This window comes from Prunus mume, linkage group LG1 (genome assembly GCF_029339155.1).
Source record: "Prunus mume cultivar Tortuosa linkage group LG1, ASM2933915v1, whole genome shotgun sequence".
Taxonomy (NCBI): Eukaryota; Viridiplantae; Streptophyta; class Magnoliopsida; order Rosales; family Rosaceae; genus Prunus; species Prunus mume.
This window is the reverse complement of record NC_142698.1, coordinates 24,097,247-24,121,526: the sequence shown is the minus strand read 5'-3', so window position 1 is coordinate 24,121,526 and position 24,280 is coordinate 24,097,247. Positions and strand designations below refer to the sequence as shown.

Below are 24,280 nucleotides of genomic sequence, written 5' to 3'. Positions count from 1 at the left end.
CCCTTCCCCCATTACTTTATTTCCCATTTGCATTAATCTACTGAAACCCACAGACCCTTTGGCAACCATTACACGCAAATGTAGGAGCACACCAAGCAAATCGCCCCCCAAAACCCACAATTTAATCCCATTATAACAACCACAACAACCACTTTTTCTTCATTTTCACGTTAACTCAATTCTCTCTCTCAGCAGCACATGATCACAGAAATACTTGACCCAAAAAATAAAAAGATCACTGAAATAAAGAACCAAAAATAAATAAATACTTTGGGTTCTTTATATCTCATTCGTTAAACTTATGTAGCCATATTTATCCACCAAATAATGTGTCTATACACATATTCATATCACCGATTTGAATGAATAAATTGCTATCGCCTTATTAAGTATACAAAAATGAATAAACAAATTGAGTTAGTGAGTGTTTTAAGTTAAAACTAGGGTAATGATTTCCCCACTCCAATTTTATTCACTTACACTCTTTTTTTAGTTATAAAATAGAGTGTAAGTAGATAAAATTGGAGTAGGGAAATCACCACTCTAAAACTAAAGCCCACTACACTGCACTCTTCAACCTTCATTGCTTGTACCTTTGTTTTTGCGTGTTCTTCATTGTTTTTTAATTTTTTTTGTTGGGTAATTGGCAGTTTCTTCAGTCTTCATTTACTGACTCACTCATTCATATGACCCCATTATATCTATCTAACCTTTTTCAGTTTTCAATTCACTCCCATCATCAGTCCCCTCCACACTTACACCAACTTAGCAAAACACCAATCCCTCATAATGTTCAGTCCCACAGACACACAGCAGCAGCAGCAGCAACCCAACAACCCACTCAAACAACTCTTTGCCACCATTTTCTCATACGACGGCAATGTCTTGCTTGCTGCCTTGGTCTCTCTTCTTCTCGTCATTCTCTTTGTCCTCCTCCTCCATGTCTACGCAAAATGGTTCTTGGCCCAAGCTCACCACAGGCGCCGCCGCAGCTCCATGACCGTCTCCCGGGTTCTCGGCCCTAACCGGTTCCAGCATTTCCACACCTTCACCTTGGATCCTGGGTTCTCGGCTCTGCGTCGTCGAAAGGCCTCGACTTGAAAACAATCTCTGCAATTCCTCTGTTCGTGTACAAAACAGAGGAGAAGAAGGAGGAGCGAAATTACGAAAATGGGTTTTTGGAGATGGAGTGTGTGATTTGTTTGAGCCCGTTTGAGGACAAGGACGTGGGGAGGAATTTGCCCAAATGTGGTCACTGTTTTCATGTGGAGTGCATCGATATGTGGCTGGGTTCACACATGAACTGCCCAATTTGCAGAGCTCCGATAGTGACCAGCGCTGATGGGATTGGGATGGGGATTGATACGACGTCGGATCAGGCGGTGGGTGAAGAAGAATCGGTTGCAATTGATGTTCTGGATTCTGGGTATGTTGAAAATGATGATCTTGTTCGTGTCGGGGTGATGAGAACTGATTCTGAACCCACATCTTCATCTTCTTCTTCATCCTCGTCCTCATCTCCATTAACGGTGGGTTGTTCATTGAAGAGAATGCTGAGCAGAAACAGGCCAGAAATCAGCAAGGTTTTCCCAACCACAAATGGGAATGATCACAGCAACCAAATGGATGATTGATTGAAATCAGAGAGAGATTTGGGGTTTGTTTGTAAACCAAATTTGTATAGATTTCTTGCAAGCAAGCAAGCCATACATGGAATCTGTTTTTGTGTGTGTTGTTTATTTTTGGCGCGTCTCAGGGATGCCTTTTGTTGACGTGAGTTATTGAGTGACTTGTTAATACTTCTATCTTTCCGGTTGTTTATGATTTTCTGATGCGACTTCTGCTCAAAATTTTGGGTCAGTTTCAGTTTTTGAAATGAAAAGGTAGGAAGATGGATAGTCTCAGATGTGACATTTATAAATAATGTAGAGTATGGTGGGGAGTTTTACCACACGGGTTACACCAAAATGACCAAACAGTCTCCAATCTTCTCATCCCAAACACTCCATTTTCAGGCACAACACAATGCTGCAAAGTTCAGAAAACACACAAGGGTGATTGGAGGAGCCGCATCTTCCTTCATTTGGACATTGTTGCACTAAACTAATTGGTCTTATTGGTTGGCATTCTCTCATCAAGTTTGTAATCTGTTTGAGAAAGTAGTCTTAGATTAGAGCCAAGTTTGTAATCTCTTGTCAATTTGGTAATGGGTTATCAATTGGCATATAAAGAAAAAGTAGGCCATACACACTAATATGGAGCCGTTTTGGCAAAAGCTCATGCTTGTTTAGTGCGTCTTAAATTAGAAGAAATATCGACATGTTTAGTGTGTGTGAGTTCATAGAAGTTCTTAATCAAACTATCAACTGGTTTTTCATAACATTAAACTTGGATTATGAATTTGAGGAGTGAATTCGGATAAATTCGAATCAATCTCGAGTGGTTCAACGAAGATGTAATCCAATTTATCTATACTTGAATTTGGAGTTTAAGCTCAAGCGTTTTTATGGAGGATATTGATATGGTAGTTGGGTTGTGACCAGTTGATCAATAATAGAATATGTAGTAGGGGGTTGAGGTGGAACTGGAAGGAAGAGAGGTGCTGTGGGTGACGTGGGTGAGGACGAGGACAAAGGGTGCTGTCAAGTCAAGTCGTCCATGTTTTCTGGTCAATGTTTTGGACCATTGCTTTCGTATATATGTGAAGGAGAATGGTCAAGAAGAAGAAAGAACTCTTCTCTCAATGTCATGATGCCCGTCTATTACATTTAATACATATCCTTGCCTGGACTTCCGGTCCTTCTGCATTAAATTTCCAAAAAAAATATTGCCCTTCTTTTGTGGACGAATCATGGTCTCTACGGAAAAAATAATAATAATAAAGAAAAAAAAGTGTAATATGTGTATTATGCAAATAATTCATGTGATTATAGGTAAATCTCAAGGTAACCCGTGTGGTAAAAGAAGTGTGAATCATACACGTGTTATAGTCCGTTATAAATCTAAATCAAAATCAATATGAATTGCATTCAAAAGTTGCACGAGGAGCATACATGTATGAATAAAATTTGAGCATTACATATAACTTTTGGACGAAATTTGAATGATGAAACCATAATTTTGACTAAGATTGGTAACGGACTCTTAATACATTTGTATAATTCACACTTTTCTTGCTACACAGGTTGACTCCGAGACATCCCTATAATCATATGGAATAGGAAATTCAATGTTAACTTATGAGAAAGAGCCGCCTGAAAAAGGCATACGGGTTGTAGGAAATATATTTTCCTTGATAAAAACAGAAGTTCAAAACGTTATTCTTCAGCATAATTGATCGTACGGGGAATGGATGCTCATCCAACTGCCATATACACTGCAATTAACCTGTAGCAATTTGGAAACGCCAACTTTATCTTTTGTTTGTTTCTTTATTTTTTATTTCCAATTTGGTGAATAATTTGCATATGCAACTGCCAGAGTTTGTTTCGGCTCCTCTCTATTTTCCTTTAGATTTACTTTTTTGGACAACTGAAAGAGGATTCATACATGTAAAGTTATATAAGCAACAATATAAATTACTACCTTCAAAAGTAGTAAAAATAAAAACTATATACGGTATCTTACTAGTTTCATTTTAAGTCTCCATAATTTTTTATTTCTTTTGTTATGTACGGTGTGCTTGCTTTACATTAGATCAGATTGGATAATTCACTAAATTCCTAAACACCAAACACGAACCAGAACCCAATAATCATAACTATAATATCTCAACTTTCAAAACTATAAACGATGCCTTTGTAATTTCTTGCTCATTTCAATCCTTTTCAATATATATATGCGGTACAGGAAAAAAAAAAGTAAGATGATTAGTAGATGTGGTACATACAAAATTCAGGATCGACGAAATTATAGCTATTGTGGTTGTATGGTTATTCAAATCATCATATACATACAAAACCTAGGGAGAGTTAATTATAAATTCAATGAAGAGATAGATGTATATATAAATATATCTAGAGAGTGTTGATGACTCGGAGGGACAATCTACAAAGCGGGCAGCTTGACTGAACGCTGAGCCACTTGTCCACGCACTCAGAATGATATGCATGGTGGCACTTTGGTAACACCTTGACCTTCTCTTCTCCTTCAAATACCCCAAGACAAATACAGCATTCAATTTCAGTGGCTTCAATGTCACCGGCATTAGGGTTAGCGATGACCACCGACCGATGCAAATAAACCGGCAAGCTTTCAATGGTGGCAGCATCAAGCCCATGTGAGTGCATTGATGACGCAGAATTTGCAACCATGGAGGTGGTTGTTGTTGAGAGACGACCTACACAAGCCCAATAAGCATGAAACAAGAAGATGGTTATGGTGAAGATGAGAGAGAAGAATAGGAGGAGTAGCAAGAGGCCTCGGCTGTAGATGTGGAAGTCAGAGTGGTTGAGGTCGGTGAAATGCCACTCAAAGAGTTTTGAGTCTTGGGAGGCCATAAAAAAGAAGTAAAGCTTTTGGATAGGTTCTCTTGGTTTTGAATAAATTGTGGTGATAATTGTGGCGGTGGGGTTGCTTTATATGCGCTTTATTAGTACTCTGTTGTGTAGGTATGTTCGGAAGTACTTATGTACAAAGCACTTTCATCACAAGTCCTTCTATGAAAAATACGTTGGAATTAAAGCGTTTTTGGTTATCTGAAAACGCTTTTTCGGTCGAATAGACCTTGGAATTCAAGAAAGGGAGACTATATTGATTACAAGTTGGGCTCCCATTTTGAGTAGATGCCCATATACACACGTCTAGTGCCTCTAGGCGTCAGGTAGTTGCGAGCATTTGTGTTAGTGTCATTTCTGTGTGCTCTCACTTCAGGCTGTTTCTTCTTCTTTTACTTTGGGTGAGTGTCGATATGCTTACTAATTGTATGCTTTTTGAGCTTTGAATAAAGAGATTGTTGTCTAACCAAAGATGATAAAGAAGAGCTTTTCTTATGTTTGTTTCTCACTCATATTGGGCCAACTTCACTGTTCGTTAAATTGTCAAAAACAAAAACCAAACTACATGGGCCAGAATGTTCTCTTTTTCAAATAGCCCAAAAATATATAGAGGATTAAAATAATCGAATCAAATTGGTCCCGGCGGGGCTCGAACCCGCGACCTTCGGCTCATAAGACCAACGCTCTAACCAACTGAGCTACGGGACCGACTTGTTGATTAGTATCGCTTTAATTTATTAATGTGAAACTCAGATCCAAATAACCAATTAAATATTTGCTCTATCTTCCTTATAATACATTTCTGGGTTCTAAATATGTAAGCTTATATAAAGTATTTTAAGATGTCGCCTATTTTAAATATGCAAGCTTATACCACATTCAATGTCGCGGCAAATCTGAATTGAGTAATGGTTAATAGAATTTAATGACGCCTATTTTAGACCCATCTTTTAAATTGCGTCATCAAAAGATATTTCTGTTGTAGTATTTACCAGAAACATGCTGAAATGAATTACTTATCCACAGAAAGAGTAAGGCTCAAAACTGTTTTATCATTCTAAGCGAAAACTTGAAAGGTCATAGTGAAATATATGAAGAAGTTCATTGGCTCATAAAGACGCTGTCCATTGAACCACTGACTGAACAAACGTATCAATCTGTATAATCTGCATGCACTTTTACTTTTAGTGTTTATTAGTTGAAGATGACATAGAAGGCAGAAACTGGAAGAGTGCATGGTACTAAAGCAAAGATAAAGAGAGTGTGGGGGGGCCAACGATGTGGCATGAGCCTAAACCACCAACCAAACCGATTATGTCCTTCACTACTTTCTAAACCATCCATAACCAACAAAAATATGTAATTCTTTTTTATTGTTTTCATTCCCAGAATTAATATTTCAATCCTAACAAGAAAATTCGTGAAGCAACTAAATGCCCCTTCTAATACACTTAGAACAAGAAATAACTATATATACGCATATATGAATTAAGTCAGTTGGTCATAATTGTGTACCGCCATGTTTCTCTTGAGTTCAAAACCCTTCCTCGTCAAACAAATAAAAGAAATTAAAAGCACAGACTAAGAAGATTCATAAGCCTGCACAAAGTTCTTTGGTAAGTTGATCATTTCACAATTCACACTCCACATCTCATATAAGTGGATTCCATCTCTATCAAAAGATTGATTCGTGATCACCAGAAGGTACATGTACGTACGTACCACTACTACTCACAAGCTTGCCTAGTTGGTCGCCTAATCGATTTTGACATTTTTTTTTTTCATTTCCTTCCTCTAGTTCTTGTTACAGAGATACAAAGGAGGATGTGATTTCGACAATATGTGCTACTGGGTACCTATCGATGAACATTTCACATTTCACACTTCACATTATACAACCCATGATATGATTTTTTTGGCCTGATTTTATTTGCAAAACGGAGAAAATTTTAGGCCCAAAGGGCAAGGATGGACATAGAGATAGAGCCGAGAACAAGAGCAATGAATGATATTTTTCGCAGCCATGAATCAGAGCTCATCATCTTGTTGTGGAAGAAATCAAGGGCTATAAGATCCACGAGAGCCATGTAGATAAGTACACCAGAGGACAAGGAGCCCAACAAGCCCTCCAAGATTAGGGCATTAGGGTTACTGTCGTCATAACCTGTCACTGAGAATAAGATCATCCCCAACACTATCCCCATTGGTGTTGTCACTGCAAACATGAAGCACATGTAGGCTGTTGTTCCCAACTTAAAACCTGCCTGCAATATCATAACCCATATATGTCAGATACTCTATCAAAATTAATCAGTCCCTTTTATTCAAGGATACCTTGATCGACAGTTCGGATGATTAAAATATAAGATGCAATTAACCCTACAACAGTGTCTCAAAATAAACTTTAAGGAATTCCACAATTGAAACTCACCCCATCAGAATTATTGATCTCAATTCTGTACCCAAAAGAAAAATGATGATGTTAATGTGAAGTTTTCAAACTCTTCTATTTTTACCCACTTCCGCATACATGTAAAGCACTTCAGTTTGTTAAAGTGAGCAGCATTCATTCCAGGTGGTCTGAGAATTTTTTTTAAGCCACGCGTCAATATCTGTCACGGGGGACTGAGATTTTTGCCACTACATCGTCTATTTTAGAATATTCTTAGAATCCTACCAATTTGCTTCGTTATTTTTGGCTATTAGTTTGTGGATTCTTTCTTTCTGTACTTTTTAAAGTTTAAATCCACCACGAAACACTTCTTTATTGTTTTACTCATTCTTTTCATAATGGAATGAATTCAAAACCCAAATCGCCTATTCATATTTTATTAAAGCAAAATTTGATATATTTTAATCCTAAAAAATCATTATTTTTAGTATCAGCGATAATTTAAACTACAAAAGAATAAGTATCCCGCACAAACTACCAAAATGCTATGTAAGTTCGAACTTAACATAACTCGTCTACATGTCAAGACCTATTTTCACTAGAATAGACCAACTCATTTTAATCTATGTGATGGCATAATCGTTTCTTTCTTCTTTATCTTCTAATTAATGGATAAAGTTAATGAATTTAATTACCTGAGCAATGCAGCCCCCAAGACCCATGCCTTCGAAGATCTGGTGAAACGCAAGCGCAGCAACCAAAGGCCTAATGGTGCACTGATTTTGTGACATCCCCAAAGTGACCCCAATAATCACCGAGTGGAAAATAATCCCAATCTCCAACACCTGAGACACAAGCCTCTGCTTCAGCCTCACCAACGTTTCCTCACTTACCCTACCGCTATTGCTCTCCGCACCTCCCGCCACCGACTCCACATCCATCGCCAATTTACTACTATTACTACTCTTCCCCCCCAATTCCTCCTTCCCCCCCATCGGAACGACCTCGTATTGCCCGTGGTGGCCGCCGCTGTGGCCGCCGCCGGGCTGCGATTCCATGTGGGAGGTCGCCGTGAGGTCGACGAGGAGCGCCGTCAGGGCGCCGACCATGGTGACGAGGCCCGAGAAGGGGTAGTCTTTCCAGGGGTGGTGCGAGGACACGCGGCAGTCGGAGAGCGCGCTGAAGGCGTCGGGGAGCACGTGGACGAGGGAGGTTGAGAGGATGACCCCTGCCGCGAAGCACTTGATCAGGAGCGTGGTTTTGTCGTATGCGGGCTTTCCCTGGAAATAGCGGGACAGGAGGACTGGCGACGAAATTCCGACGACGCTCGTGATGAAGATGACGATTATAGAAATTAGCTTCAGCTGCGAGGCGGCGTGCCCGTCTCGGCACGATAGGATCCGAGACGTGTCCGAGACGCAAGCGGCCATGTCCGATATCCGAAACGCACGACTCTCCGATATGTGTGGGTACTAGGTAGACTTGCTGTAGTAGTCTTCCGGGGGTGAGGTTGAGAAATTAAGGAGGGAGAGAGAGAGGAGAGTTGCTTGTCCCGGTGTTAAATAGTGTGGGACCAAGTGGTGGGGCCTAGCGGTTACGTTGATGACGTGTTTACTAGACCGTGCTGGGCTATTGCATATCCGTGAGTTTCCACTGTTGTGAAGTGTGAAGTGTGTGTGTTTTCCACTTCCAAAATTTCTTCTTTTGTCGTAAGAAAAGTTTTCTTCTTTTTATACAAAAAGATTAAAAAGAAAAAAAGAAAAAAAAAAGTTATCTGCTTTTGTTGGTGTGTGGATTGATTAGATGGAGAATTGGCACCCTTGATTTGTGTTAAATGTTAACTTAGCCCTTCGAAAATTTTGTATATTTTAAATTAAGCCAAAGTTGAACTTCCATTATTTTTTTTAAACTCTAAAATATACAGAGATTTTTGTTTTCTTTTGAATTTGATCATGTACGGATTTCATTTTGTTGAATGAAGGCGACTTTGAGAAGAAAAAACAATACAACAATTTGTTTTTGGTGGGTTCTATTGCTTTCACAATTCAAGAGCCATTGGATTCATGACACCTCATCTATTAGAATTGAGAAGGCAAACATTTCCTAGAAATTCATTAGAAAATGCAATAACTTTTCTATGTTTTGCAAAATAGAATACTCCCAATTTAAGTGTCATCATTTGGCCCACAGGCCCTTGGGCTAATGGGGGCTTGCTCGGCCCATCGAGAAAAAACCCAGTCCGCACACAATGGGTTTCGAATCCCTACCACTTTCATCTCAATCAACAACTCATCCACCATGTCATAGACGACTTAATGATTATATGCTTCACCATTTGATATTTATATATGCTTCATCAAACACCTTGTCACAACTGAATTTAAGCTATATCAATAATGTTGGAGCTACATCATACTATGTCAACTAAGAAGGCACTTCTTCCATGTCATCTTTTAGAGCTTTACGGTGAAGAAAATGTCACAAGAGTTCATATGAATTTTCGTTTTAGTTTTCTAACTTTTAATTTATGTATTGTGAATTTATGAAATGAACAATGAAGACATAAACATATAGATAAATGTAAATAGAGAACTATGAAAGAAAGAAGGAAAAAAAAAAAGGAAACGTAGAAACACACCAAAATATAAAAAATAAAGAACTGACCAAAAAAATCAAAATTTTAAAAAATACAAAATAAAGTAGGCCTATTTCAGCCCGCCCCCTACCCGATAGGCTTTTTCAAGCCTAACCCATGGGCCAAGTTCGACTTTAATTTCTTTTTAAACTCAGCCCGGCCCATTATTTTCTCTATTCTCTTTAAAGCCCAGCCAATTGACGAGGCCTACTCCTATTGGCCAAGAAAGCAGAAGAGCCTTTGAATGTTTTAGGGCCTCAAGAATAAAGATAACGAGAGAGCACATATGGACAAGCTCTTATATTTTGAGCCTAGAGTTACACAAGCCCAAATCAAAATGGAAAACATAGGCCCAGCAACAACTAACCAAGGCCTAACAAATTCAAGCTTAGCCAGCCCTGGCCTATTTGGTGGGTTCATTCAGAATTTCGACTCACCAAAAACAGATAAGCATAAGTCAGAAGAAATATGACAGACCACAAAACCCAACTCTTGATCAAATGCAGATATTGAAGTTTTCTCAACGGGTAAGGGTCTTTACAGGGCTTCGATTTAATGGGTTAGGTATGAAGGCAGATACGGGTTATTTTTCGGGTATGGTGTTCGGGGAGAGGTGGGGATAATATTCTAATTCCTGACCCAAACCCGCCCCATTTAGAATATATATAATTCATTTTTCATATAAATATATTATTAAGATGGATGATGTCTTGGACATGTAGTTTTGACATGTATTAATTATTTTTTAAATAGTCTTTGAGTTTAGTTAATAAAAATTGAATTGATAGATATGTTGTGCATATAGTGTTTTTTATGGTTCAACAAAGTAGTTTTTTATTGACCTTTTTTTTTCGTTATTGGGTAGGTTGGGGAACTCGTTTCCCAACAAAGGCGGAGATTGGGAATCCCCAATTTGAATATTGTGGATATGAAGATGAGAATAGAGGAAAAATGCTTAATGGGAATTGGGATGGGAATGGTATACCCACCCCTGATTCAACCCATTGCCATCCATAATCAAATGTAGTGACAACTCTCATTGTCCCATCCATGGTTCTTTTCTTTCGATTTGTACCATATTTGATCGAACCCTCTCAACAAAGACCTATATGGCTTAAGTTCATGAACGCATGGCGGCTCCTATGATAAAGCCAAGGCATATCAAGATCTTTTTGAAGACTTACAGAGAGAGTCTTATCCCATTTTTAGATTTTTACAGATTACCCACCAAGAGAGATTGTCACAACATGACTCAAATCTAGGCCTTAATAGCGAATAGAACGATTCTTATCAACTCAACCAACCTTTGTTGGCAACTTCAATTTTTATTATTTGTGGTGGAACATGGCACAAAGAAAGCATCCTTTGTCACTGGATGGCCACACGGGTCGGGACATGGTTGTTGTGGACAGTGGTAGGCCATTGAACATTCAAAAGAAGCAAACAGATGGACCAACAAAAGACCCACACCACAAAGTCTATGGCTCACCTCGGGATTTTTGGAGTCCGTTAAAATTTCCAACAAGCAATTCATTCATACAAATGAAAACCCTAGTAATTAACCAGAATTATTGCTCGTCAAGGCACATTTTCCCTCTATAAAAAAAGTAGCACATACCCCTAGGGGCCCTAGGGCCAATCAAACTCCCTAAACCATACACCAGAAGAAGTATTAATACTTTTCTTTTGTGCCTTCAAATGAGACGTTTTGACCAAATTTCTACATCTGTTACACAAATCAGGTGCACAAAATATTTTTGGAGATTCAGATGTACAAATAAGTTGCTTGCCTATTCTCAATAACAAATCCAAATTTTGTACTCACTCCTCCGTGTGCTGTGTCCCTTTATAGCTAAACTTCAAAAGGTTCTTCATTCGGATATGGACCACAAAAACACAAAGATCTATACCTCATACCAAAATAGCACGTGGCAGTGGATGTGTCATATAGAACATTGCTTAGCTTCTTATAAGTAAGGAATTAAAGCAAACTCCAAGTGGACATGTGCACCTCATTGTTCACGCAGTTGTGATTAACTAATATTTATTATAAACATGTTATAATCGGAATCGTTCATTTTTTAATTTATTATTTAAATTGGAGATTAATTATTTATTTTGTATGTATCAACTAAATGGACGGCTCATCATGAGTATTTTAATTGTTATTAAAATTGTCAATTTGTTCGACGCGTATAAAAAATAAAGGGTTTCAATTATGACATGTATGATGAAAATTCGTTAGTCACAACACAACGAGATGCAACTAGATATTGTCCATTACAAACTGTGGTTCATTAAAAGGATAAAAAAGTAGATAAAGTTTATGCGCAAATTCCATAAGTGTGTTTCTATCACATGTGCTCGTGATGATCAGTGCTCTTGTACTATGAATACCCACCCATTCATATCACTGAAATGTGACATAAGCACTGAGGCTTGTTTGGTGTTGATGGCCACCCAAAAAAGAAAAAGAAGAGAAAAAAAATAAAAATAAAAATGGTACGATTGCTTATTATATTTGTGGCTATGTATGGCAGAGATTGCGTACTAAAATTGATCTTTTAATTAGTTTTTTTTTATTTTAAAAAAACTGAATAATCCTCAAATTTTGGTCTTAGCAGCTTCTCCAATGTACTCTGTGTGCACCAAATGTGGACACGTCCAACGAACATAACACTAGGGGCCATGGGGGCACTTGTGTCTCATTCTTATGTATCCACGTGTCAATGTCTTGATCAAAGTTATGGCATCTCATCTAGGGGTGCATCTAGGAGATATGGATAACGATGAGACATACTAAGAGGCCCGAAACCCTTTAAGAACATACTAAGAAGCAACGCCACAGCATTCCCTATGATTAAACATCTGTAAAGGAAGATGGTATAGAATCCAATCCATATGGAATATATTTTTACTCTGAAACGCTAACAAAATTGAGGAGAATGATGGGGGGAAAAATGGGTTCCAAAGTCTTCTGTTAATGCGTCAATTGATTATCTTATGCTTATAGTACTAATTCTTACCATATGCGGGTATACTTTAGTATACTGTGTACTCTAATTTATATTCTTATAGAGAAAAGTGAATCCGTCAATTTAACGACTATAACTGTGTTCGCATATAATACTAATTTGTCAACTGTCATGAAAATCTTATGCAATATGTATTTGATGTGTAAAATAACAACCGATTATAATAATTAATCTCATAAGGACAAATTGACTTAAAAAACACTCTTTGATTCCTTTAGTACTCATTTGATCCATATTGAAGGAGAATCAAGGAATCCACACCCCCAATCATGCATTCCCCTCTCAAGTGAATTTGGGAAAGGACCTACTATCTTTCCCGAGACCCACAAAGAAAAAGTGGATCCCTCCCTACTCATTGGGCATATTATGAATGCTAATTAGCTAGCTTTAAAACATCCAATTATCCATTAAGAAAAGCATATATAAGTATGGGGACAACATAATGCATGCAAAGAAAGACACAAAGCAGAAAAGTTTGTACACTTCTTGGAAGATGCACCTGTTGTGGAGTGTTGAATCATTAAAGAAGGGACCCTCAATTTTCTTGTAAAAGCCCTTGGTGGTAGTGGGTTGGGCCAAGTGTGATTTTCTGGTGATAGAGTTGGCCTTTTCACACACACGTGTACACATTGCCGTTGGTGAATGGAGCATATATTTGGTGTACGTGTCTTTTCTAATTTTAATGGAAGGCCTTATGATTAAGGAAGAAAAGTAAGTAAGTTGGAATGGAACTAAGTAGCTTAGAGGGCCACAAAATTATGAAAAAGGAAGAAGGAAAAAGAGCACAATAGCGATGGTTAGGGTTTAGTGCTTAGTGAAATGAAGGTGAATGTGCTATTTGCTATTGGGGTTTCTGTTGTACCTTTTGTTTTCTTATGAATGATTAGTCATTTATATTACATACCAAACCTTAACCAACACGTGGAGACAAAATTGAGATAATGAAGTTCTCTTTCGATACCATATATATTAGTGAATTGGAGAATCGAATATATGATTTCGAGTGTAAAGATAAACTAATATGCTCGCCAAGCGAAAAAAAGATATTTATCTTAATGACCACCTAACCCCTCCCAAATTTGTGTTCCCTTTTTCTTATTTTTTTTTTCCCAATTTCTGTCTTTCATCTATATAAATTTTGTTTAATCTCTTATTTCTTCATTATTATTTATATAAAAAAAAATTTACCACGCACTAAAGGGGCGTTAGGTAAGTATTATCATTAGTGAAAAGAATTTGCTTAGCAGAAAAGAGGAATGGGACACTCACACAACCAAATCCTAGTTAAAATAGTGCAAAAACAGATTAATTAATTTAATCCCTACACTAATTAATCATATGCCGATATACACCATGCACATACGACATACACGTACTCCCTCAACGCAATCTTATACGGTGCACCCTCTTCAATTAATTAGGCGAAATTGCATCTTCAATTTATTAATTACATACAAACATCAAGTTATCCATATGCCCCAAATTCTATAACATCCATGTATCTTATGCCCTGCCGACTGTACGGACGTATGAATGGGGTTGGTGACGTGGTGGGGGCAAGTATACCTGTATAATATTAGGCAACAGTGGTACAATTTTTTAATTTATAAGGCTAATGAATTTGGGGTCGGCCAACGACATAATATAAATCTGAGAGCTCTTAGGTGTGTAAGGTGTCGTGAGCCTGAGGTTATCCTAACGTAAATAGGTTTAACTGTTTAAGCTTTTTTTTTCTTTTTCTTTTTTAATAAAAAAAATTTAAAAAATTAATTTTTTTAAATTTTAAAAAGAGATATTTAGTCATATACCTATTTTTATCACTAAAACTATAAATAAACCCTACACCATTTAATTCCTATAAACAAATCCAAAAAACACCCAAAAAATGAATACAAATTTATAAATAAACCCAATCCTAGACATGTATTTATAAAAAAATCCAAACACTATTTAAACATAGAAACACACCCAAAATCAACAATTGTATATTTTTTGGGTGTGTTTATAAATGAGTTTTGAGTGTGTGTAATGATGGGTTTTGGGTGTGTTTATAAAGTGTTTTGGGTGTTGGGTTTTTTTATAATTTCAGCCCATATTTTGGGTGTTTTAGTGAAACTCCCAAAAATGAAAGCTTGTCCTATGAATTTAATTTTGATTATTAAATTACTTTGATGTCATATCGAGTGTTTTGGGCTTTTTAATAAGGTTTTGGGGTTGAGTTTTTTAAAAAAATCAATGACAGTTTTGTAATTTAAAAGAAGTTAAAAACCTTCTTGTTATGCTGTAAATGAGTTTTGGGTGTGTTTAAAGTCCATTTCATATAAAGGTTTTTTTTATATATAATAGTGAATTTCCACAACAACAAAAAAATAGTGAATTTCCACAACAACAAAAAAATAGTGAATTTCCACAACAACAACAAAAAAATAGTGAATTTCCACAAAAAAAAAAAAACTTAGGACATTTAGGAGCAATAACATATTAAATTTACACACACGACACGAATACTAGCTAAGATTCGAACCTAGTACCTTTACACTACACTAGTGGGACCTTTAAACTTCGTTAAAAGGTAGAGACAAAAAACACATTCCATTATTATATTATATTTATCACCTATTTTTTGGGTACAAGTATAATAATAATATTATTCTTCAAGCTATAAGCCTAGTTGATGTTGATGATAGAGAACATTCCCAAGTGCCCCCCAGCTCCATATATAAATGCAGCTCCATGATCATTAAGAAAAATTATTCAAGCCAATTTTACCTGCACTCCATTTTTATCTACCTCTTAAGCTAATACAGCTTATAGCTTTACTCTCTCTCTCCACAAGTCCTCTCTTTGTTTCTGTTTCTGCTTGTGATCAAGCTCACAAATCTTGGGTTTAGGGCTAAATTCAAATGGGAATTCAGGAGCCGATAATTCGAAGCTATGATGGGCTGGCTGACAGAGGCAGAGTGGAAGATCTCGAACGAAGATGCGAAGTAGGGCCATCTGAGCGTGTGTTCCTCTTCACAGATACGATGGGTGACCCCATATGTAGGATCCGAAACAGTCCGATGCACAAGATGCTGGTACCTCGCAACATTCCTCTTGTTTTTTTTCCAGTAGTTTTCTTGTTTAATTTCCATTGACAAGATCGATATGTCCTGTCGAAACAATTTAGTTTTGTGATCATATACTATTCATATAGGTGGCCGAGCTGGACAACCAGTTGGTCGGGGTCATCCAAGGCTCTATAAAGTTGGTCACATTTCATCCCAACAAGCCACCACCTAAAGATCAAGCCAAGGTAGGCTACCTCTTAGGCCTGAGGGTCTCGCCGCAGTACAGAAGAAAAGGGATTGGTTCGAGCCTCGTGCGTCGATTAGAAGAATGGTTCGTTTGCAATGATGTAGATTATGCATACATGGCCACGGAGAAAGATAACCAGGCCTCAGCCGGGCTTTTCATGAACAAATTTGGCTACATCAAGTTCAGGACCCCGGCCATTCTTGTGAACCCGGTTCGCTACAGGCCGTGTCGGGTGTCGTCGGGTGTCGAAATTGCAAAGCTGAGGATTGAGGAAGCTGAGTATCTGTACAGAAAGTGTATGGCTTCCACTGAGTTTTTTTCACATGACATAGATAAAGTGCTTGGAAATAAGCTGAGTTTGGGGACTTGGGTGGCTTATCCAAGAGGAGATGGGTTGAGGGTTGGAGATTTTGGGTCAAATGGTGATGAGGTGGTGCCTAGCAATTGGGCCATGCTTAGTGTATGGAACAGTGGGGAGCTTTTTAACCTGAGGCTAGGGAAAGCACCCTTATCTTGCTTAATGTATGCAAAAAGTTGGAAATTGATGGATAGGTTTTTACCCTGCTTTAAATTACTGCCTTCCATGCCTGATTTTTTTACCCCTTTTGGGTTTTACTTCATGTATGGCTTGCACCATGAAGGACCCTTGTCAGGGAAATTGGTGAGGAATTTGTGCCGGTTTGTGCACAACATGGCTGCTAATAGTAGTTCAGAGTATAGCTCTAAGAATTGCAAGGTTGTAGTGACAGAAGTTGGGGGCGGTGATCCAGTGAAACATTACATACCACATTGGAAATTGCTCTCTTGTTCTGAAGATTTGTGGTGCATAAAACCCTTGAAAAATGATAGCCTCCATGAACTGACAAAAACCCACCCAACAAAATCTCTTTTTGTAGACCCAAGAGAGGTATGAAATGAAATATGAACCCAAAACCTCCTGTCCTGGGTAGTTTTGATGACCTGAATTTCTTTGGCCCTTTTGCAGCCTAGCTCTAATTGAGAGAAGAACCCAAACCTTAACCCCACCTCATATTGTTTTCTTTGATAACTCTACCCAACAATGTTCCAATTCCACATGACCACCTCTCTCTCTCTCTCTCTCTCTCTCTCTCTCTGAGGGTTGGGGATTTTATTTTCTCTTGTTCCTTTCACATCGGTGACACAAAATCTCGAAAGATTTCCTTAATTAGGTGCCACCATCGGTGTCCTTGTGGTTATTTTGTGATTTTGATCCTGGGTTACGCGATTCAGATGAATCAGTTTGGCCATGGTGGTCCAAGTTTTGTACCCATCCCCCTCTCTTATGAGGTAAAGATTTTAGCTGGACCCTCCAATGCTTTTTGTCCCGTCACATTCAAGATGGACACACTAACGTGCCATTGTATAAAATTTGGAGAACTCAATTCAGAACCCCATTTAAATGAAAGAGCTATTTGCACACTCTCTGCAATACCAGTACACATGACATGATGGTTGCATATATGAAACAAAACAATAATACAATACGATCTATACTTGGGTCAGTCCCCTACCTGCTAGTTGGCAACTCCCTATCATTGATGCATGCGCGTGACCGATTGTTCTTAGCGTTTCTCTACAGTTATACGGTACTACTTGAAATTTCGGCTCGTTTTCCATCCTTTCCTTTGGGGCATTGTCGTTAGCCAAATGTGGGAGCCTACCAATTCACATCCCTCTCGTTTTTCGTGGGGAAAAAAACAAAGTTTGTTAAGGTTTCAAGTCATTAGTCGTGGTCCTGACTAAGATTAGATAAAACAGCGTTAGTTAAGTGTCTTCGTGTTCTTATCTCCTGCCAAACATGGAATTAAAGGCTCTTTGGTTTCTTGTGGTGCTGGTCATTTATTACGGGCTGAGAAAATTGCAATTGAATTAGTCTTCTGATGCATGCATGTGTGTGTTAATCATCAACAGGGAATTTGTATTAGCCACTAATTATGGTGGTTAGCATCTTGATAATGCATTATATACATATGACATGTATATATGGTCACACTGTGACAGTAGGGTTGACAGTGATCGAGAGGCCTCGTTGTCGTCTCTCATCAATTTCTAATGGACATGATGATGACAGAGGAAAAGCCGGCCGGCATGGGGAAGTGAATTACAAAGCCAGCTAGATAACATCATGTTTCAGTGGACTTCAATTCTTCACAAACTTTCTTTGTTTGTTTTCTTTTTGTTTCTTTGGGAGAAAAAGACTTTGTATAGGGTGCATGGTGATTAAGTGGTTTACTGCAGTGAAGTTTTTTAGTCATGATTAAGTGGTATCTTATTGGTATTGGTAGGCGTCTTTGCGTCTAACAAGTGGATAATTATTATTAGATGACGTGAAAGCATAATAGTTTGAAAAGATATGATAAGAGAAGATTACCGTCAATCATATTCTTCACAAGAAGTGGTTTATAAGAGTTTAAGAGTTTTAATCATGCATGATAATATAATAATTTAGCTAACCATATTCTCTCACACACAGAATAATCCGACATCACAAATTCCCGGGTCCTAATAAGAAATCCCATCCCAAGAGGACTAAACCAATGCAATTTCAAAGTGCAGACCACACCAAGATGCTGATATATATCTAGTTTTTCTACCTTTTCTTCCGATAACAAAATGATTGATTAAAGTTGTATTCTCAGTGCAGTTGAGCGAGACACTCTTGGTCTTTGGACCACTATGACTATGAACTTTCAACATACAACCAGGCGAACAAAAAATACTCGGCTCCTCACATATACGAAATTATTTTTCTTGGTTGACAAATCAAAGCCTGACATGTGTGTGGAAATTAATTTTGTTGTGATTTAATGAATTATTTTTTATATGTGTTGTCTAACGTGTGTAAGATAAATCTAAAAAGTATTTCAGATTCTTCCTATACAAGTATATGTGCATGTACTATTCTTTGAAAATTTTGCCTGCCTTGGAAATTTTGTTAGGAGTATATTCAAAACATTTAATTGGACCAAGGACTAAACTTTGCGCCGCCGTGTAGCTCAGCTGTATACTATTTAGGGTCAGTTTGAAATTGTTGTTATTTTTTTAAAAAGTTGTTTTTCTTGTGCTTTAAAAATATACAAATTTATAAATAAACCCAATCATAGACATGTATTTATAAAAAAAAACCCAAACACTATTTAAACATAGAAACACACCCAAAATCAACCCCAAAATCAACAATTGTATATTTTTTGGGTGTGTTTATAAATGAGTTTTGAGTGTGTGTAATGATGGGTTTTGTGTGTGTTTATAAAGTGTTTTGGGTGTTGGGTTTTATAATTTCAGCCTCCATTTTGGGTGTTTTAGTGAAACTTCCAAAAATAATTAGCTATAAAGTAAAGTAGCTTTATCTTGGCAAATAATATTTTTAAAGTACTATTAGTACACAAAACAGTTTGGTAAATTTTAATATAAAATTGTTGTAACTGTGAATAATGACTAAGTTGTAGTGGAGGTGGAGGATGAGGAAGAGGTGGTGGAGGAAGAGGAGGAGGAGGAGGAAGAGGATGATGTGGTGGTGCTGATGGTGATGGTGGAGGTGGTAGTAGAGGTGGTGGAGTTGAATGTGGAGGTGGAGATAGGTGTGATTTTTAAAAATTAATGATGGTATTTTGGGAATTAAAAAAATTCATTAAAAACTAACCTATGCTTCTTTTGAAAGTAGCTTTGAAAAGTAACTCAAAACCTGCTTTTAAAATTTGTTGTTAGAAGGCCAATGCTTTTAAAATAATTAGGATATTTTATTTTTATCAAACACATTAAATTGCTTAACTTTAAAGTGAAGCAAGTTTTTTACCCAAAAAAACAATCCCAAACAGGACCTTAGTTTATGGCCTTAGCATATATATATCGTTGAGATTTTTTTAGTTTTTTATATACAAAATTAGTTTCTTTAATTTAATATTTGCAACTAAGTAATATCTTAGCCTTATTTAATTACTTTAATTAGTAATTATATTTTAATTATTATTTATTTAGTGAATAATTAGCATTTAAATATTTTAATTAATATCTTAAATTTCTTAATAAATAGTAATTGATTATATTTAATTATCACAAAATTTTTTGGACTTTAAAATTATTTTTAATTTCTGAAATTATTTTTAAAATAGTTTCAATTATTTAAAAACCCTAAAAATTTATTTTAGTATTCCAAACCATAAATCCAAGTCTCGAACCAAAAACCTTAGCTTCCGAACTTATCCGAACTTGTTCCAAAATTGTTCGCAAGCCTCGAACCCTAACATTAAACCTACTTTAGGTCACTTAGGACTCAATTAGATTTGGATACTCACATAACTTGACCTAGGGCTTTACGATTAATGTTTCGATCTCAATCTAGAGTTAGTACGACCTAATCGGATCTAATCTTGACCTGTGTCGACAAATTTTAGATGGGATAGAAATATCTTGGCAAATTTTTTATGGATATACCTACCCCAATGAACTTTTTGTATTTGTCACGATAGATCTTTCCTTCCTGACAACAAACCACTTGTTGAAATCTACCTCAAAGAGTATCTAAACTATTTTTAAAATACTTTTGGAAATTAAAAACAATTTATGAAGTCCACAAAATATTTAATTATTAAGTATTTACTAAAGAAATAATAACTAAAAGCTAATTACTAATTAAAGTAATTAAATAATGCTAAGATATTACTTAATTACAATCATTACATAATTAGGTAACAAAAATTTTGTCGAGACAAACATATCCTGACAAAAATTCGGGTCCTAAGGGCCTACAGTAAGTTTTGGGCTAGGGTTTGAGGATTACGAACGGTTTTAGAACAAGTTCAGAGCTAGGGTGTTTGGTTTGAGACTTGAATTTAGGGTTTGGAGGGTAAAATCTATTTTTGGAATACTAAAATAAATTTTTATGATTTTTAAATAATTTTGAAAGTCATAATTGTAGACAATTGGGCATATTTATGATTGCTTAACTCACCGGATCATACCCAACTCGCCAAAAGAAATTTAGAGGAGTTCGTCGCGACAATGGGGTGGATGAGCAGTGGGTTGGTGAGTTAGGTGAGACTTGACTGGGCGGGTGATGGGGTTTGTTGCTATTGTTGGGTGGTGGTGGTGGAGAGAAAGAGGGAGAGGGAGGAAGGTAGTGAGAGAGTAGGGGAAATGAGTCAATGACTCAGTGCGAGGTGGGAGGGAGGCTAGGCTGGGTTTTATTTATTTATTATTCAATAAAATATTAGTTTATTATTATTTTAAGAAAATTTTATTAATTTTTATTTATATATTTGCCACATCATCAATTTAATAGAAGAATAAAGGATCAAATTAATGGAGAGTGTAAATTGATCAAATCTTAAAACTTTTACGCTAGGGTTGGTGAAATTAAAACTATGTGACCTATTTCGAGAATTCCCCTAAATTTACAAGGCATGAAATGCCGTTAGCCCAAAAAACTTCCATGTTAAAATTCTTTCAAAAGATCTCAAATCTGAAAGATTAGACAAAACTATTTAATTTTTCAAAACAAGAGTTCAAGTTACTATTTAATTTTAATGTATATTTTACACACAATTTTTTTGTTTTACTAAAAATGAAATTAGCCCACCTCAAACCCATGTCCAAATTCTTTCAAACAAGCCCACATCTTAATCTTTATATTTACAATACAAAGCCCACTTAGTTTCTAAGAAACATTCTCAGTCTAGTCGCACAAGTGCACGTGTGAAGCACTACTCTCTTTCCCTGTATACCAACTTTTGAGTTGTACAAACCGACCAACCGCTAGCTCTGAAGAGTCTGTTTCGAGGTCCCTGTCCTCAAGTGCCTTTTCTTTTCTTACTCTACCCTCCAACCCATCACACAGTCACAGACTCACAGACTCACAGACTCACAGACCTCTCTCTCTCTCTCCACCGACTCCACCTTTTCCATTTTCTCATAATTCAATTTCCTCTTTATTTTATGTTTCTCAGGTAAATATATTTGGTGAAGGATGAAAAAAAGATCAAAAGTTGGTGTTGAAAATGATGGGTTTGATAGGCAAATAGATTGGGAGCTGAGGCCTGGTGGAATGCTTGTCCAAAAGAGAGACATTGGGGATGCCTCTTCTGGGCCTATGATCAAGATCAAGGTTTCTCATGGGTCTTATTACCATGATGTCATTGTCCATGCTCAATCCACATTTGGTAATCATCTTTTTAATTTCATTTACTTTCTGGGTTCCTCATATTTTCTTTCTGATTTTCTTGGGTACATTCCACATTCTCAATTTGGGTTCTTTTTCCTTCATGGAAAATTTGACATTTGTCATTCAAGCCAATTTCATTATTTTATAATTAAAAGCTGTAAAAAAATTTCTGTAAGGACAATGCTAGTTCTGGAGTTGTTGTTGGCCTAGATAAATAATCTGTAAAATTGCAGTTTTTCACCTACTGTTTGTTAGCTTTGCTGTCTGTTTCTTTTTTAATATTTCAATATTGCCATGAATTATTAAAGGTTGCTTCTTGGGTTTCTCATCTTTTATTTTTATTTTTCATGATTTTCTTTGCTTCTTGCTTCAGAAACATATATTCTGCCACATTATTTATTTTCAAGGGTATTACTTTACTTCATCCTTTGGTGTGTTGGGCTGCTTGTCATTTTGAGTTTTATGTGGTGTGGTAGACTGTAGTACTTTTGGTTTATCATTCTGCATTTTGGAACTTATTCTTAGTTTTGGTTAAATGCAAGGTGATTTGAAAAGAGTTCTTGCTCATGAGACTGGCTTGGAGCCAAAGGAGCAAAGGTTGTTGTTTAGAGGGAAGGAGAAGGAAGATAATGAATGTTTGCACATGGCAGGTGTAAAAGATATGTCTAAGATTATATTACTAGAAGACCCAGCTAGCAAAGAGAAGAAGCTTGAAGAGATGAAGAAAAATCAAGGTGTATTGAAAGCATATGAAGAGGTAGCCAAAGTTAGGGCAGAGGTTGACAAGCTCTCTCAAAAGGTTGGTATCTGCTGTTTGATTAAGTCCTTTTCGTGCGGCTTCCTATGAACTAATTGGCGCTGTTAATGGTTGTTAGATTGTTGATTTTGAGGCAACTCTGCTCAGTGGCACCAAGGTTTCAGATAAGGAAATTGGGGTCTTAACAGAGTTGCTCATGGTGGAGTTGCTTAAATTGGATGCAATTGCGGCTGATGGAGAAGCGAAAGTACAGAGGCGGGTTGAGGTTGGTGATACTTTCTTCCTTTCAAAACTTTACCATGATTCATATGATTTCCATGTGTATGGGAACCTTATCCATATGTCCTGAACAATAGTGTTGCTTTAGGATAAATAATGCTTGAGATTTATGCTCTATAAAGTTAAACAAGAACTAGACTAGTGTCATACTGTCTTATCGAAGATTCATCGGTGATGTAGAACTAGAAAATGGAGTGTTTTTTGCAGAGACTGAAAACCTGATGTGAGTATAATTTGAAGCCCAAGTGTGTGCAATTTGAAACGAAATCTAGTTTTAGTTTGTTGATAATACTTGAGAAAAGGATGGGAGGGTCAGATTCTTCCATTTGAACATAAGGATGGGTGGGGGCTGGTTCTTTTGCTCCCAGGGTCAGATTCATACCTAACTATTTCACATGTGCATAATTTGAGTGGTCGTAGAAAGGAATCCTAGGACTTAAAACCACTACAAACTTTCACCAAAAAAAAAAAAAAAAACCACTACAAACAATGCTGTTGCTTTGCTGTACTGCAGCAAAGTAGAGAAATTTCAACCCTGCAGACTGCATTTGTGTGCAACTTTTATGCTTTTTAGTCCATCTGTTCCTTAGAAGTGCCTGCTTGAGATTTTCACTTGAAAAAAATTCGTCTGATTTGCATATAGCAACGGAGAAACACAATGTTTATAAACTTTATATTCGTGCACAGGTTCGTCGTGTGCAGAGCTTTGTCGACACACTCGACAAACTAAAGGCAAGAAACTCTAATCCATTCAGCAACAAGAGCAGCAATGCAGTCTCAGTCACTACAAAATGGGAGAGGTTTGAGTTGGGGGTTGGAAGCCTAAATGCCCCAACCCCATTGCCATCTTCTACCAAAATAACTCAGGATTGGGAATTGTTTGACTAAACTTATTATGATAAGCCAATTATACTGGGTTTGTATAAATTTCGAAGGACATATATATATATATATATATACACACACACAATGTTCTCATAGGACCCAAACCCATTTGGTACAATTTTGCTTGTTGAAAGGGTGTGTTTGGTAGCAACTGAGGGAAGGGTCCTTGAACAAATTATATATCTGTAAATATGGTTTTACCATATATTGCATACTTCTGATGCCTCTCTACTATTTCTTGTGTGCAGGTTGAAAAGTAATTTTTTTTAAAGGACTTTTCTTATTGAGAGCGACAATAATATACTAAATTCACACATACAACA

At 36.9% G+C, this 24,280-nt stretch overlaps 4 protein-coding genes and 1 non-coding gene across 5 annotated transcripts; 3 read left to right on the top strand and 2 right to left on the bottom strand.

The window, feature by feature from the left end:
• The first annotated feature begins 716 nt into the window (after nucleotides 1-716).
• Nucleotides 717-2,275, top strand: ATL63 (TOXICOS EN LEVADURA 63). Its single transcript, XM_008223097.2, is given in 2 exon segments — nucleotides 717-1,063; nucleotides 1,066-2,275. Coding segments are annotated over 2 exon segments (843 nt in total). The 5' UTR covers nucleotides 717-789; the 3' UTR covers nucleotides 1,635-2,275.
• Nucleotides 2,276-5,130: 2,855 nt separating this feature from the next.
• On the bottom strand, nucleotides 5,131-5,204 carry TRNAI-UAU (transfer RNA isoleucine (anticodon UAU)). The gene has a single exon. It is a non-coding gene; the product is annotated as a tRNA-Ile (tRNA).
• Nucleotides 5,205-6,147: 943 nt separating this feature from the next.
• On the bottom strand, nucleotides 6,148-8,424 carry ZIP6 (ZIP metal ion transporter family). The gene is made up of 2 exons (XM_008223118.3): nucleotides 7,584-8,424; nucleotides 6,148-6,760 (listed from the first exon to the last, which is right to left on the bottom strand). Exons 1-2 carry the CDS (start codon nucleotides 8,316-8,318, stop codon nucleotides 6,446-6,448), a joined length of 1,050 nt encoding a protein of 349 aa, XP_008221340.2. The 5' UTR covers nucleotides 8,319-8,424; the 3' UTR covers nucleotides 6,148-6,445.
• A 6,886-nt stretch (nucleotides 8,425-15,310) lies between these two features.
• Nucleotides 15,311-17,295, top strand: LOC103321326 (Acyl-CoA N-acyltransferases (NAT) superfamily protein). Its single transcript, XM_008223129.3, has 2 exons — nucleotides 15,311-15,635; nucleotides 15,755-17,295. The coding sequence occupies exons 1-2, from the start codon at nucleotides 15,462-15,464 to the stop codon at nucleotides 16,766-16,768; spliced, it is 1,188 nt and encodes a 395-aa protein (XP_008221351.2). The 5' UTR covers nucleotides 15,311-15,461; the 3' UTR covers nucleotides 16,769-17,295.
• A 4,381-nt stretch (nucleotides 17,296-21,676) lies between these two features.
• Nucleotides 21,677-24,191, top strand: LOC103321336 (BAG family molecular chaperone regulator 4-like). The gene is made up of 4 exons (XM_008223141.2): nucleotides 21,677-22,034; nucleotides 22,579-22,835; nucleotides 22,912-23,058; nucleotides 23,760-24,191. The coding sequence occupies exons 1-4, from the start codon at nucleotides 21,842-21,844 to the stop codon at nucleotides 23,958-23,960; spliced, it is 798 nt and encodes a 265-aa protein (XP_008221363.1). The 5' UTR covers nucleotides 21,677-21,841; the 3' UTR covers nucleotides 23,961-24,191.
• The last annotated feature ends 89 nt before the right edge of the window (nucleotides 24,192-24,280 follow it).